The sequence below is a fragment of the Aythya marila genome, assembly GCF_965140915.1.
Source record: "Aythya marila genome assembly, chromosome: 4".
Classification (NCBI taxonomy): Eukaryota; Metazoa; Chordata; class Aves; order Anseriformes; family Anatidae; genus Aythya; species Aythya marila.
Window position 1 is genome coordinate 6672893 of NC_139045.1, and position 13645 is coordinate 6686537.

The following is a 13645-nucleotide window of genomic DNA, read 5'->3' on the forward strand; positions in this document are numbered from 1 at the left end:
GAGGAAAGCTTTCAGAAATAATAAGCAGGTTAAGCTTTCTGAAGCTCAAAGTAAATGTGAAAGAACAGCTGTGTGTTAAGATTAGGAATCCAAAGTGCAGATATGCTGGGACAAAGTGAGGGGGAAGATCTCAATGTTGTCAGTCTCACTGAATTTGTAAAGAAAAGTTACGTAGCTTAGACTGATATGTGTATCATGGCTACTTTAGGGTGTGGGCAGTGGAGAGAGCAGCCAGATGTACCTTCTGAGCCAGCTGTAGCTAGCTGATAAGCCCTTCCAGAAGAGCTCTGCTAGGAGGAAATAGCAGTAATCACAGTTTGTGGTTACGAGATCATGGATCATTGCCGGGAAGCTGAAAGGATAAACAGTGGATCAGCATCCTTGGTATTAAGAAAACACAACAGAACAGAAGAGGCCTTAAAAAAAATCCACAAGTTTAGATTGCCACCGGGACATTTCCTAAACAATCAGTGACTTCTCAGCAATGCAGTGGGTTTTTCACGTCCGTGTTAAGCTCTCCACTGTTAACTGTCAAAGTGGACAACAGCAGGGAGAAGCTTGGCTGCGCCCTTCTGTCCTCCGAATTACACCTCCAGGGCTGTGAGCAAGTAGGGAGGCCTCAGAAGGGGGTGATGAGAAAAACTGTAGTTATTTTTCAACTTGCTAGGCGTACTGAACTACTACTTAGACTAAATTGCCTAAATAACTTTTGAGTTTTTTTTATCGTGGGTGGGGGTTTGTTTGGTTTTTAGTTTGTTTGCTTTTAACACTTTAAGTATCTCTGGTGTGAATGAAGTTCCTCAGGGCATAGATCTAGGCATGAAAACTGCATTTGTCAATATGACCACTGCTGATGAAACCATATTCAAAAAATGCTGAGAGAATCGGCATCATAGAACAGTCGGTCCACTTTTATTGACAGATAAATTTGCAAGATGATTTTGCATCTTAAACCGTTAAAGATGAAGAAATTTTGTAAGCGCTTCATAACCCTTTGGACTCATGACAGTTTTCTGTGATGAAGAAGCGTTTTAAGCTTACCTTTGGAAATTACTGTTTGCTGAATGCTCTTTATTTTGCTAGCATGTAAAAAGTGCCCAAAACTTAAGTGTCTGGTCACTCTAATTCATTAATAGTTAAAATGTGAATTACATTCAGAATATAATGGAACTTCTGTGAAGTGAGACACCAAAATGCATGCCGAATATTTATTTACATTTACATTTATTTCTATACATTTTCACACCATACTGAAGTTATGGTGTGGTGTTTCCCACTTCAGTAGGGCTATACCAGTTCACAAATTCCTCTTTACCGTGCTTATAGCCATAAAACTACTGTCTGCCTTCCCACTTCCAGTGCAGGTATCAAAATACTCTTTAACCTTTTGAATAGTAGCAAATCAGGATATTTGTAGTCAAAAACAGTACTTATTCTTTTTGTTGTGGTAGTCTTAAGCCTTGCTTCCTTTTTTTTTTTTTTTTTAAAAAAAAAAAAAAAAACAAAAAAAAAACATGTATCACTTTTCCACAGGTGGGCATGTATAAAGTAGCTTTTTTTTATATATTGAGACATTAAAAAAAAAAAAATAGAGCCCATAGTAAAGTATGTCTGCTTGGTTAACATGTGTGAGTCAGTTTCTGTAATTCTTATGCCTCAAATCTTTGTGCCAGTGCAGTGAGTGATGCGGTATGTAGCATCCTGAATGGCACAGGAATGTAGCTCCTTTACATTAAGGGGTTTGCACTGGAATTGTTTAGATGAGTGAAGATTTTTTGTAGGTAGGCTGCAGGTTGTTAGGATTTTACTGTTGCCCAAGTGGGACGTGAGTTCATTCAGCAGAGACTTCCTTGGTGAAGAAGTCTAGCAAGTCTCCTAGATGCTAAATCGTTGTTTCAGGAGGGGGAAGAAGTGACTCTGGAGCACCAGCAGTTTTCAGTAAAGTTATTTTGCATGTTCCCAGGGGCTTGTGGAAATGAATGGGAGGAGCGGGTCCTAATGATCTCTGTGGTGCTGCTGAAGCAGGTGTGTTACCCCACTTGAGTTTGAGAAACAGAGGTCCTGACCTGGTCCGTCTTCAAATCCATTTAAGTTTACTCATCCAGTTTATCGGCTATAAATTTTTTGTTGACATCCTCATAATATTCACCTGCAAGGAAAACATCCATTAAAACAGCAGGATGGATGTGCCTCTCATATTTCAGTGTAAGCTGTTTGGTATGTCCTGCGCTCAGCTGGCAAGGTGCCCGGCGAAGCACACCACATCAGTAACACTCTGAAGCCTCTCAAACTTCCGTCACGGGAGAAACAGTGTGCTACCTCTGACACCGACATTTTGAGGGATTTAATTGCAGGTGTTTAGGGACGAGTCATGTGTTGTAGTGTGGTTACAGGTGACTAGTTTCAGACCTCTGAGAGAGGCCAAGCAAGCTGTTTCGTACTGTTGTCCCCACATGTACTGCTGCTTTCCTCTAAATGCCAGAGAATCAGTTTTGTTTCCAGATAACTTTTAAGTTTTAATGAGAGTTCACAGGTAGCTTGGACAGCACCATGCCTAGTCTGCAGACGGAAACTTTCTGCTCATGAGACGGGGTGAATGACAATGGTCAGTGTTATATAATCTTATAAACAGATTGATTGTCTCAAAATTGTTCATAAACCAAAGAGAATAAAAGCTGGGAGAAATCCATCTTCTAAGGAGGCTGTCGTTAGAAACCTGATCATGCTGGCTTTTAAGATCCTTAACGCCTTTTGTGTCTGTGCCCTGGAAGGTGGTACTGTGAAACCCGAGTCCTTTGGTTTGATCCCATCTCAAAGCAAGATGCTATGTAGGGGTAGAAATACAGCTTTTTCCCTGGCATACCTGATCAAATTTAAGGGCATAGTCAAGGTATTGGCCACCTTTCTGCATATGCAATTTTAAAATTCTTATTGCCTATTTTTTTTCTGTTTCCCCTCCATATAGCATTTGCCTAGAGCAGTAGCTTCGCTTCCACATACTTACCTTGAATTGCACATGATTATTAGGGCTGAGTAATTTTGTTTGCTGAGGAAATACCCTTGCAGTGACTTACAGATTTTAAAATAATTATAAAAGAAACTTAAGGCCTGCCACTTAAGTTGGCATTTTGTACTTTTCTCATGATAACCTAGTACAACATTCTCTTCTAGTGATGTATTAACAGTGTCCTCATCTAAAAGCAATGTTAATTTAATTCCTCATTTTATTTTTAGCACCCTTTTGGGATGGAATTCAAGATAAACATAAAATAATGCTTGAAATCTATTCTATCTGTCCATCCTTTACAAATCTATAGCCGTAAGGCTCCCTGCACCATATTTCCTTTACGCCCGCTGAGAAAGTAACTATTTTGCATAGCAGTTTTGTTTTGTAGAGGCAGTGATGAAGCAGAGGATGTGCATTATGTTGAGGAGCTGTACGTAAGCTTTCATGCAGATGTGCTATACTGTCAGAAGAGATATATGATGGTCCAAACACCAGTCCTGTTTTTACACCAGTATTTATTCAACACATCTGCGTCAGTGTTGCAGGAAGAACGGCCGAAAGCACGACAGACACCAGTATGGTCAGATCATGCTCCATTTTATTACCCGAATAGCCTGACTTTTATAGTGAACTTAACAGGGGTGGGTGGATAGTGTCTCACACATTATTGGTCAAAAGCACTCAGACAACAAACAACTACAAGAAAACAACCCCACCTGCAAGAAAACAACCACCTTGTGATTAGCAGTCATGTAGACCTTGCCCTTGAAGCCAGCTGCTGGCAACAGTATTTCTCTCAATTCCTCAATTGGTCAATGTGGGAACACTGTCATGGGAACTTCTTGTAGTCATCCTGGTAGCTTGGTTTGCTCAGTTGTAGCAACCCATGGGATCTTTACTGTTACAAAAATCCCTCAACACCTCAGTGTTGCTGCATCAGTGCAGAACTCCCCAGAGTAGGTGACCCTTCAGTTGTCATGCTGCTTTGACAAACTGCTGCTGGTGGTGGGATCTGCCGTGGCGTACAAAAGACTGCAAGCGCCAGCATGGACTGGTGTGAACGCAAGTCCTATTTTGCTTCAGAGGTGGCAACCTGTAGCAGAAGAATGATACAGGGTGGACAGGTGGGGGCAGTAAGATCTTAAAGTACCGCAGCCAAATCTGTGAGAACCTGTTTGTTTAAAACCTTTGTATGAACTCACTGAACTTGAATTTGAAAGAGAAAGCATCTACAGCCTGTCATGATGATAGAGATTGCATAGCAATTGGCAACAAAGGACTTTTGGATTAACACGGCAGAATTTGAGCAGCTTCAATGGAACTACTCTGAATTTATTCTAATATAGCCAAAGGCATGGTTTTACGCGCAGCTTTTTGTCTTAGTTGATAAAGAATATCTGCTTGCAGTCTCGTAAGAGTCGTAGTAACCTCCCAAAATAATGTGGCATTTCAGAAAGATGGAATATGGTACACAACAAAAGAAAGCTGCACAAAAGATCTTGCTGTGTGTCTTAAAAGTTTAACACAGCCTTTCAGAATGTAGTATCTTTAAACGGTAAAAATGTCATTTGCTTAAAAATACCCTCAAACAAATAAACAAAAAAACCCTATAACTGAGACATGAAAATGAGACATGATTTAACTTGATTATAAGCCTTGAACAAGGAAACAGCATGTTCTCAGAATACTTAATTACAGCATTGTTTTTAGTGTTTTTTGTGTGTTGCCTCAGTCAGTCTTCGGCAGAAAAATAAAAGGCAAAGAAAACACGGAAGTACAGTAAACATCTTGAAATGCAGTTTCCTTCTTACTGGGAAGCTATCACATGACTTGCTGAAAAAGTTTAAAAAAAAAAAAAAAAAAAGGGGGGGGGGACACAAGGAAAAAAGGCAGCTTGCAGTTGTTCTTCAGTAGCATTAAAACTTAATCCTCTATAAATCTGCTTCTTGAGAAATAACATCCCAGAAGATCTCTCAGGCAGCACCACAGTCTTTAAATGCTTTTAGTGTTGTATGAGTGAGTTTAAAGAAAATACACTGAGTTTTGTGACAGTCCCAAAAGCTGATTTGCATTACTCATTGACAGATGAGGGCAGAAACAGAACAAGACTTTGTACTGTTAGTGTATAATGGATTTATAGTCTGAACTTTTAAAGGTGAGAAGACAGTTATTTATTTTGACTGAATTCTACAACGTGTGAAGCCAGCTGAGGTAACTCAATCTTCTACGACAGTAGTCTTTTTTGCCTGTCTTACTAAAAGATGGCTGGGAGTTCAGCTCAAATGGGACCTGGATTTCAATTAGCCAATATATTGAACGTGGGTTACTTGGTCTTAAAAATACACACAGAGTAACTGTTCTCATAGCTAGATTTCTGCACAGACTCTGTTGTCAGTGTGGGCTCTAGCCATTCCTTTTCGAAGTTGGTAGCAGAGGGGTTTCAGAGTGATAAAATGAGAATCAGGTGCTGTTTCTTGAACCAGTATTTATTAGAACTGTGCTCTGAAAAAAAATCACCCATGGTTATATAGTATATTTTATACAAGAGATGTATGGAAGGGCTGGCATTTTTCTCTTAAATTGAAATGAAGGGTTGTCAGCCCAAGAGGACGTTCTAAATCTTCTAAGGATGTATCTAGGGTGGATTCTTAAAGTGTGCTAAATTAGTTGTGTGAAAGCCAGCAGCTAAAACAAACGAACAAACCAACAAAACCCTCGTTATTCCTATTCTTGTCTGTAGTTCACTCTTATGCTCCATGCTGTGTGCCAGGAGCAGCAGCATGTTTTCATGCGTCACTCATACTTCATTCTTATGTGACTTGGAATATGAAGTGTATATACGTTGCTGAAGTAATTAACTCAGGCATCCCAAGGTGCTTTACGTATTCCTTCCTCTAATTTTACAGTCCATAATTACAGACAATAAGGAAACATAAGGCCAGAAATGGAAAAACAGAATAGAGATAAAACCCCACAGTTAGTTGAGGTTCCTTGGAATGGTATTAGTTGGTTGCATTTCTGTGCAGAATCACACGTATGATAAACTACGTGTGATAAACTACCTTTAGTAGTTTTGCTTGCTTTGGATGCACAGTGACCTGACTATTTTGTTTTAAAGAGGGGAAAAAATCATAGAGTAGCAGGAAGCTATGATCCTAATGGTAATGTTATGACTTTAGAGCATTTTGCATGATTTTCTGTTTTTAAGCACATTTCACCTTCTCATTTGAGAGTATTGTGCGACAAGTAACCTACCTGCCTTAGATTCTGATGTTGCTCAGAAGTGGAGTAAGAATTGTATAAATGAAAAATGCAAGGGCTATGTTGAGCTTATTCACGCAGTAGATTTCTGGAAGTTTCATTTAATCAGCTGTGCTTTAAGAAACAACAATAACAAACACCCAGAATACCCCAAGTATTAATCTAAGGCTGTGGAGCGGTGGCTGAAAGAAGCACTTTAAATTTCGTGTTGAGCTGCGTGAGGGGAATAAAATCATTTGCATCCAAAGAAAAGCAAAACTGCTTTCTAGCCCGCTCGCAGCTAAACAGGCCTAGGGGGAAATTAATAATGAAGGTTCATAGATACTCTTTGTTGTTTTGTGGTGTCACGACATTATTTCTAGCAGGTAGCACTGGGGTTGGTGATTCTTGCAATTGCAAGGGCTCTTTTCTGTATCTGTAAACACGAGATGCAGGGGACTGCACAGCTGCTTTTAGTGCAGCTTCAGCTGGGGGAAGAGCTCAGCAAAGTGCACACTTCTGGTGGTACATGGCATCTCCAAGTCCTGGTGGTGAAATGCAGTGAGAAGTGGTGGCACCGTGTGCTTTTTACTCCCTTCACTCACGCTTTATGTTTTTGGGCTGTGACGGAAGGGCCTGAGGTAGCGAGGGCCCGCAGGAAGCCTGTGGTGCGGTTTGAGGAGGGTGTCCGCCTCGTTTCCGCGGAGCTTGCCCTTTTGCTCCGCTGTGGATGACTGTGCTCGGCTTTTATAAACAAAACCCACAGCTACCGCCCTGGCGCTTCTCTGTCAGCACCCAGCGCGCTCCTTCACCAGCCTTCTGTTAAAGAGGGCAGACTTAAAAGAGGCAGCACTGGGGGCCGCCTCAAACCCTCTGCCCCATCTCCCGCTGTCGGGGCGGCAGGGGCAGAGCCCTCAGCCCTTCCACCTCAGCGCCATCTTCCCTCCCCTCAGCCCCGTTAACGGCCGGCGGGAGGAGCCCGAGGCGCCGCCCCGGGCTTGGCGCCGACGTGGCCGGGCGGCCGCGCTCCGTCCCCGTTCCCCCCCCACCACCACCACCCTCAGCGGCCATGGGCGGCGCCGCCATCTTCTCGCTGCCGCTGCTGCTGGCGGTGGCGGCGGCATGGGGCGGCCCCGAGGTGCGCAGCCTGAGGGGCAGCTGGCGGCTGGGCAACGGCAACGGCTCGCTGCGGCTGCCGGCGGAGGTGCCGGGCTGCGCCCACACCGCCCTGAGCCGCCGGGGTCTCGTCCAGGTACGGGGGGCAGCCGCCGGGGGTGCCCGGGTGCGGAGCCTCGGACTCTTTTTGGGACAAGCTGTAGGGCGGGAGCAAAGTTTGTCCTGATGGCATCACCCTGACACCGCGGCTCAGCACCTCAAGGAGCGTGGTGCTCAGCCGGGGTCGTCGCTGAGATGCCTTTTTACGAGGATTTATGTAGGCTGTAAGTGAAACAGAAGGCACAGAACACGGTGAAGCTAACAGGATCGTTTATAAAACTGATAAATAAGCCGCCACACTAAAAAAAATCCAAAAGAGCATCCTGCTGTCCAAGTGTATCAGGCATACCTATATATCATCTTAAGGGCCCAGCGTTGCATTTCCTGCCCGGTATTTATTTAATCAATACTTTCTAAATTTAACGTTTTCTATTCTGTAATTGTGACCCTTGAGACCACCATCCTGCACTAACTAGTTAGGTGTGAACAGAAAGGTGTTAAAACAGCTTTTCAAAGCAAGTTTTAAAAAATGCAGCGGGCAGGTAGAGAATCCGTGGAGGATCAGCGACGAGGGCTGTGCCCCTTCATGCCACGCAGAGTGCATAAGATAAGCTGGATGTCTCAGATGTTTGGCTGTGCTGTGAGGCAGTGCTCTAATAAGTGTGAATAATCATCCGGGAGAAACTGTGACCAACGCACTGACTCACGCACACAAGTTAATGACGGTACGAAAGACTCACATTTAACTACTCGCACATTAAGTGCTCTTACGAAGTGAGAAAATGGGATCGCTAATTTAGCTGCACTGCTGTAAACCGACTCGTAATTTCAGTCATTTCAAGGAGCAGTGTGGTATTTGGAAATGATGGTGAACTCTGGTGTGCCTGGGCAGGATCCCGAGTCTGCACACAGGTAGGAGAGCTTAGTCAGCCTGCAGCACGCCTCTTGCGGATAGGAAGATGGGCACGAGGCTAATTAAATCGACGATGGTTATTTGTGGGCGATTACAACACATTTACGTCCGTGCAAGTATGGGCTTGCTCTGGGCACGTGCTGGTAGGGCCAGCTGTGAAACCACAGTGGTGTGGAAGCTGGCGCTCAGTTGGTGGCATTAGGATTAGCGTGCTCTGCCCGGGAGCCGAGGGGACTGACCTGCCTCACCGGCAGCAAACCTGGGTTGTTTGGAGTGAGCTGGTGACACAATTCTTTGTCACCTTCCTGCTGCAAAAAAAGTACAGCGCAGTTGTTCGTCCAGAGTTTTTTTTCATTGGTGAAAATGCTTATGGCCAAACATTTTGAATGCAGCTGCCTAAAATCATATTTTTGTATTTATACAAAAGTGTGTACACAGCCAGAATTTTAGAGACAGGTTGCCCCATTTCATCAGTGCTTATTATCTCTAGAAATCAGACTGTTTTAGGGTTGTGTCAAGTGTAGAATTAAGAGTTTTATTGCAGTTGTCCAAGTACAAAAGCTTTGATCCTGTTTATTTATTTTTTTCCATTTGCTCCTTTTGCTCCCTGCCATGGAGTGTAGAGCTTTTGTTCATCCCACTGAAATCGTAACTAGGACAGCAATCCAAAATCTTTCTGTTTGTAATCAAAGTGAAGATTGGTCTTCAGAAAACAGGAGAACAAAACTGGTGGGAATTAAATTCTGCACAGCAAGACCCATATGTTCAGGGGCCCAGCGAAGTCTGTTTGCTGTTCTCCTGTGTGGTTTGCACATGGCAAATAGCACCGCATCCTTTGCTTCCTTAGCCTTGGGATTTTTTTTCATGGGAGAGCACCCACAACACAAGGGTAAAATAAATGAGTCTTGGGAGGACCTACACCCAGCAGAGGAGCCTGGTGGGTGCCCCACAGATGATGGGGAGGAAGGCATCAAAAAGAAGCTGCTGGTTTCTAAGCCTGCAAAGCGTGGTTTAGATTGCAAGAGTAGGCTGCAAGCAGCTTACTTGCCAATATGTGGTTTGTTTTGAATTTAGGTTGAGGCGCAAAGTGTTTCTGCCCAGGGACACTGTAGCTGGTTGCACGTCTGTAGCTTCATGTCAATCGGCTGTGCAGGCTGTACATTTGAATTGAAAGAAAGCTCTGGCACTGAGGGTTTGTTACTCATCTCTCTGGATCCTCTTAGGATTCCTTCTAGAGATGTTGGCGCTCTTTGGCTCATAACATTTGCATTGGATGAACCCATCTTTTTGAAAGCACCAAATGTACGGATCTTAGAAAACGCTCTTGGAGAAGATGCTTCCAAGGTTCCTACTGAAGTACTATTGTTTTGCTGTATTGTTTTAATAAGGTTTCATTCAGAATCAGTAGCTCTTATTACTGTTTGCATGTAAAATTAAAACAAAAAAAGGAGAAATGCACTTAAAGGAGGCTAGTAGTCACTTGAGTGAAGCCAGTGCAAAGCTTCTGAACCTAAGTGCAGACATTTCACCAATTTGCAGCAAATCTATTGCTATCCCCAGATCTCTGAAAAAAGATTGGAAGATTGAGTTTTTAACTGTGCTGCCAGCCTAGTATTTTCTTTCAGGCATGGTTCTGATAAGTGAGATATATCAGCAGGTAACTCGTGCATTAGATCTTTGTGCTAGAAATAATAGTCCTCCTGCGTGTACTGCCCAAGTGCTGCTTGGTGCCGTTACTGCTGGCAGGTGACTCCTATAAAGTTTCACTCCTGATGAATATGGCTATTGTAGCTGGATTTTCTCATCTGCCAGCCATTTGCATTCATACAGAAAGGGTGTTTTGTCTTATTAGCTGTCACTTTGATTTGTAAAGAACTATTATAGGGGGTGTGCAACTGTGATGCTAATAGAGGGGCTGGATAGCAGTGCAGCTTGTGCCCCATTGTACAACCAGGGCGTGCACTTGACACAGAAGGTTGCAGTGGTCTCGGTCCTACTTGTGTAGTAAAAGATATTAGAAGAGACAGAAGCTTACATGTCTCGAGTGATATTTCTGCAGTTCTGTAAAACAGTGCGTATTTTCTGTAGCTGCTTCTATGTTTATATGAAATACTAAGTTGCGTGTTTTCTGGCACTTTTTCAAAGCCCAGATTTTTCAGATCATGCCAGGTAACAATTGGGTTTGTTACCATATGGTTCTAACGGGTTAAACAGCAGTCATTGATGAAATAGTTCATTAATACAAATATAATTTTTTGTTGAAATGTTCGTACTCTGATGAGCAGTGTGAGCATATGTGGAAACATCCTGAAACCTTGGTGAAAATTAGGATGAGCAGGAGTTCCTTCAAATGCCTGTGAAGTTATAGTAGGTAAGAATTGTAGGTAAGAGTTGAGCCTTTTAAGTACAGCAAAGTGTTCAGAGAGTATTAAGAAACGGCTATTAACATCGTATCAATTATACTAATACTAGTCTTGTAGCTTGATTCTGCCATAATGTTTGGCTGTGTTCAGCTATATCACACCTTGACCATCAGGTGACATTCAGTAGCAGCTTTGGCAGAGTAATTATTGAAAGCAAACGGCCTTGGGACAGGCTTCCAAAACGCATGGTCCACGAGCATGGGTTGCTCCTCGCTGCCACTGGCCTCAGCTTTGCCTCAAGCTGAGCTCGATGAAGAACGGGTACTGCTGCTTGAGGTGCTAAGGCGTTGGGGCGTGTAGGTAAGCATCCTAACTGATCTGCTTCAAGTCTGAAGTTGGCAACAGCAAAATCATTAAATATCTCCTGAAGGAGTTATTTGGCTATTCTGTGACTTCAGCAGGATTCTCTTAATGGTGTTTGTTATAAACTGTCAGCAGAAGTGATTTGTGAGAGGAGCTTGCAAGGCAGTTTCAATCTGGATCATAATAACGGTAGGATCACGCTGAAGAATCTGCTTTTTATTCCTGTTCTTTCATTTCATTCTATGACAAGCTGATCTGCCTGCTGTGTCCTTCAGGTCTTTGTGCCATGCTCCCCGAAGCTGGTCCTGCGTGCCCAGCACCACACACGCAGGCTTTGAGCCTCCCTTGAGATGTGTCCGTGTCTCCTCCGTTTCCTGCCAAGCTCAGAGGTTCATGGCTCGTATGACCGTGGCTTTTCCATAACCCCTTAAGGTCACTGCGAGGAGGAGCTTACATCAAAACCCTCGGCTGTTTCATCCTGCCGGCGCTTTTCATGTCCTGCTACCTGCAGGGGAAATTGCTTCCTTTCACTGCTCTTCAGCAGTTCTTCATCTCGGCAGGCTGTCTGCTGCTCGCTTACAGCGCTGAGGATGGGAGTAGAGAACAAGCAAGCAGGGAGCTTGAGCAGATGAGTGTTTTTCCCAAAATTGCAAAGAGCAGGAAAACGCAAGGCTGTCACGTTCGGTGGGCTCTAAAAATAGCCGGAGCTGGCTCCACCCCGTCACGGCTTGCTTCCAGGAACATGTTGAGCTAATGAATGTGAAGTGTGTTTAATACATGTGCAGTCTATTGCTTACCATCCTTCCAGTTCTGCCAGTGCCTTACAGGGCTCTTAAATTTGTCTTTTTCTTCATCCGGTTTTCTGAAATGAACCTCGAATTTTAATAGGAGCTGATGTAATGCGGGAGGAAATTCTATTTCAAATAAATCCAGCCAGCTTGACTTGTATAGATACATCTGCCAGCACTCAAAACCAGTTTGTTTTAGTAATGAAGATGCCAGTAATCTCATGAGTTTATTGGAGAAGTCATTTTTCTTTGTTGTGGTCCATTTTCCTCAAACATTGAGAGGATTTGTACGATTCTGTAAGAGCCCATCTGATGATGTAATTTTTGCCTCTGATGAAACTCTCCTACGTGTCTGTCTGCTGTTAGATGAACAGTTTTGTGTTCTCCAGATGTCAGGTCCTTCTTCTGTGACATCTTTAACATCCAGGCTTCTTGACGCTGGTAAGAGACTGTGGCAAGAGGTTTGATTGATAGAACACAACATGAGGCAAGGCTATGACTTGCCCTCTCTGTGGGCTCAAGGACTGGCATTTATATTGCTGCAGGACTCAGGGGAGATTATGCTGCTGAGAAAAGACACTAAAATGCTGTAATTCCATATTTTTTTTGTAATATTGCTCTGCTGTATAAATAGGCTTGTGTCTATATTGCAGAGCCTGCCCCTATCACAAGTGTGAGATGTAAAGCAATGTTTTTCAGAAGAATTCAAATCCAGAACTGTCAGTATTTATACTGACTCCTGAAACGAGAAGAGAAATTGAGTTCCAGTAAAAAAAAAAAAAATAGAAAGAAGTGGACGGATTTTCTTCAGCATGGATGTGGATGTTTGGAGCAGCTGGTGAGGTGTGCTGGTGCTGCAGAGGACCCTGCCCAAAGTGACCCGTAATGCAGCCCTGCTCTCTCTTGGTAGCTGGGTTTGAGCCCTGTAGTCCAGAGGAGGTTGGTCTGTGTTTGGGGAAGGCAGCTCAGCCGTGCAGCTGCTGCCGAGGATGGGACCGAGCTGTCGGTGGCTGCCCCAGATCCCCCCACACGGAGCACATCTCCTCTCCTCGCCCTGCTGTGAGGAGCGGGGTGGCAGCTGATCCCTTCAGCCGAGGTGAGGAGCGCTGTGACCCGCCACAAGGTAATAACAACACAGCGTGAAGCCAGGCAGGCCGAGCACGTAGCTTGTACCAGCTGTGCCTTTATTCTTCTGAGCAGTGTGACTAAAGGGGAAAGAACACATTCGGTATAAATGCAGCATTGTTCTCCAAAGGTAGTCATTTAATTTTATGCAACAAACCAGACTGCGATGTTTCTCTTTTTGCTCTCTCCCTCCTTCTAAACAAACCAATTTCACGTAGTCTTACCGCATCAGCACAGGTTGACATGAAACAGCTGGAGTATTTGCTATTATTTTAAACTGTAAGATTTGTTCACAGCTGTCCCCAGAGGCCTAAAATGCTATTTTTTTGCCTCTTTAAAATCCTTTTAATCTTTCTCCATCGTTATTACGGTCATCATGTTTCTGTTCCTCTCATTAAGTCACAAGCTGTCTTGATTTTTTTTTTTTTTTTAATTTCCAGGCCAGTCATTTCTTATATAAAGACAAATCCTGCACCTTCTATTTTCAGTATGAATGATTATAGCAAACAGGATATGACCTATATAGTTAAAGCCAAATATTGCCAAAGCTTCGCTTTACACATGTTATTTCAAAGGTAAAAAGAAATATCAGAACTAGGTGGGTTTTGCATTTGCAGGCTGTCCGAATTAA

General features: G+C 43.4%; 1 protein-coding gene across 3 annotated transcripts in view; it reads left to right on the plus strand.

The window, feature by feature from the left end:
- The first annotated feature begins 7272 nt into the window (after positions 1-7272).
- Positions 7273-13645, plus strand: part of MANBA (mannosidase beta) — a 51772-nt gene continuing 45399 nt past the window's right edge. For all 3 annotated transcript variants that reach the window (XM_082760204.1, XM_082760205.1, XM_082760206.1), the window contains exon 1: positions 7273-7499. In XM_082760204.1, the coding sequence (XP_082616330.1) occupies positions 7317-7499 (183 nt within the window). In that variant the 5' untranslated portion in view covers positions 7273-7316. The remainder of the gene's footprint in view (positions 7500-13645) is intronic.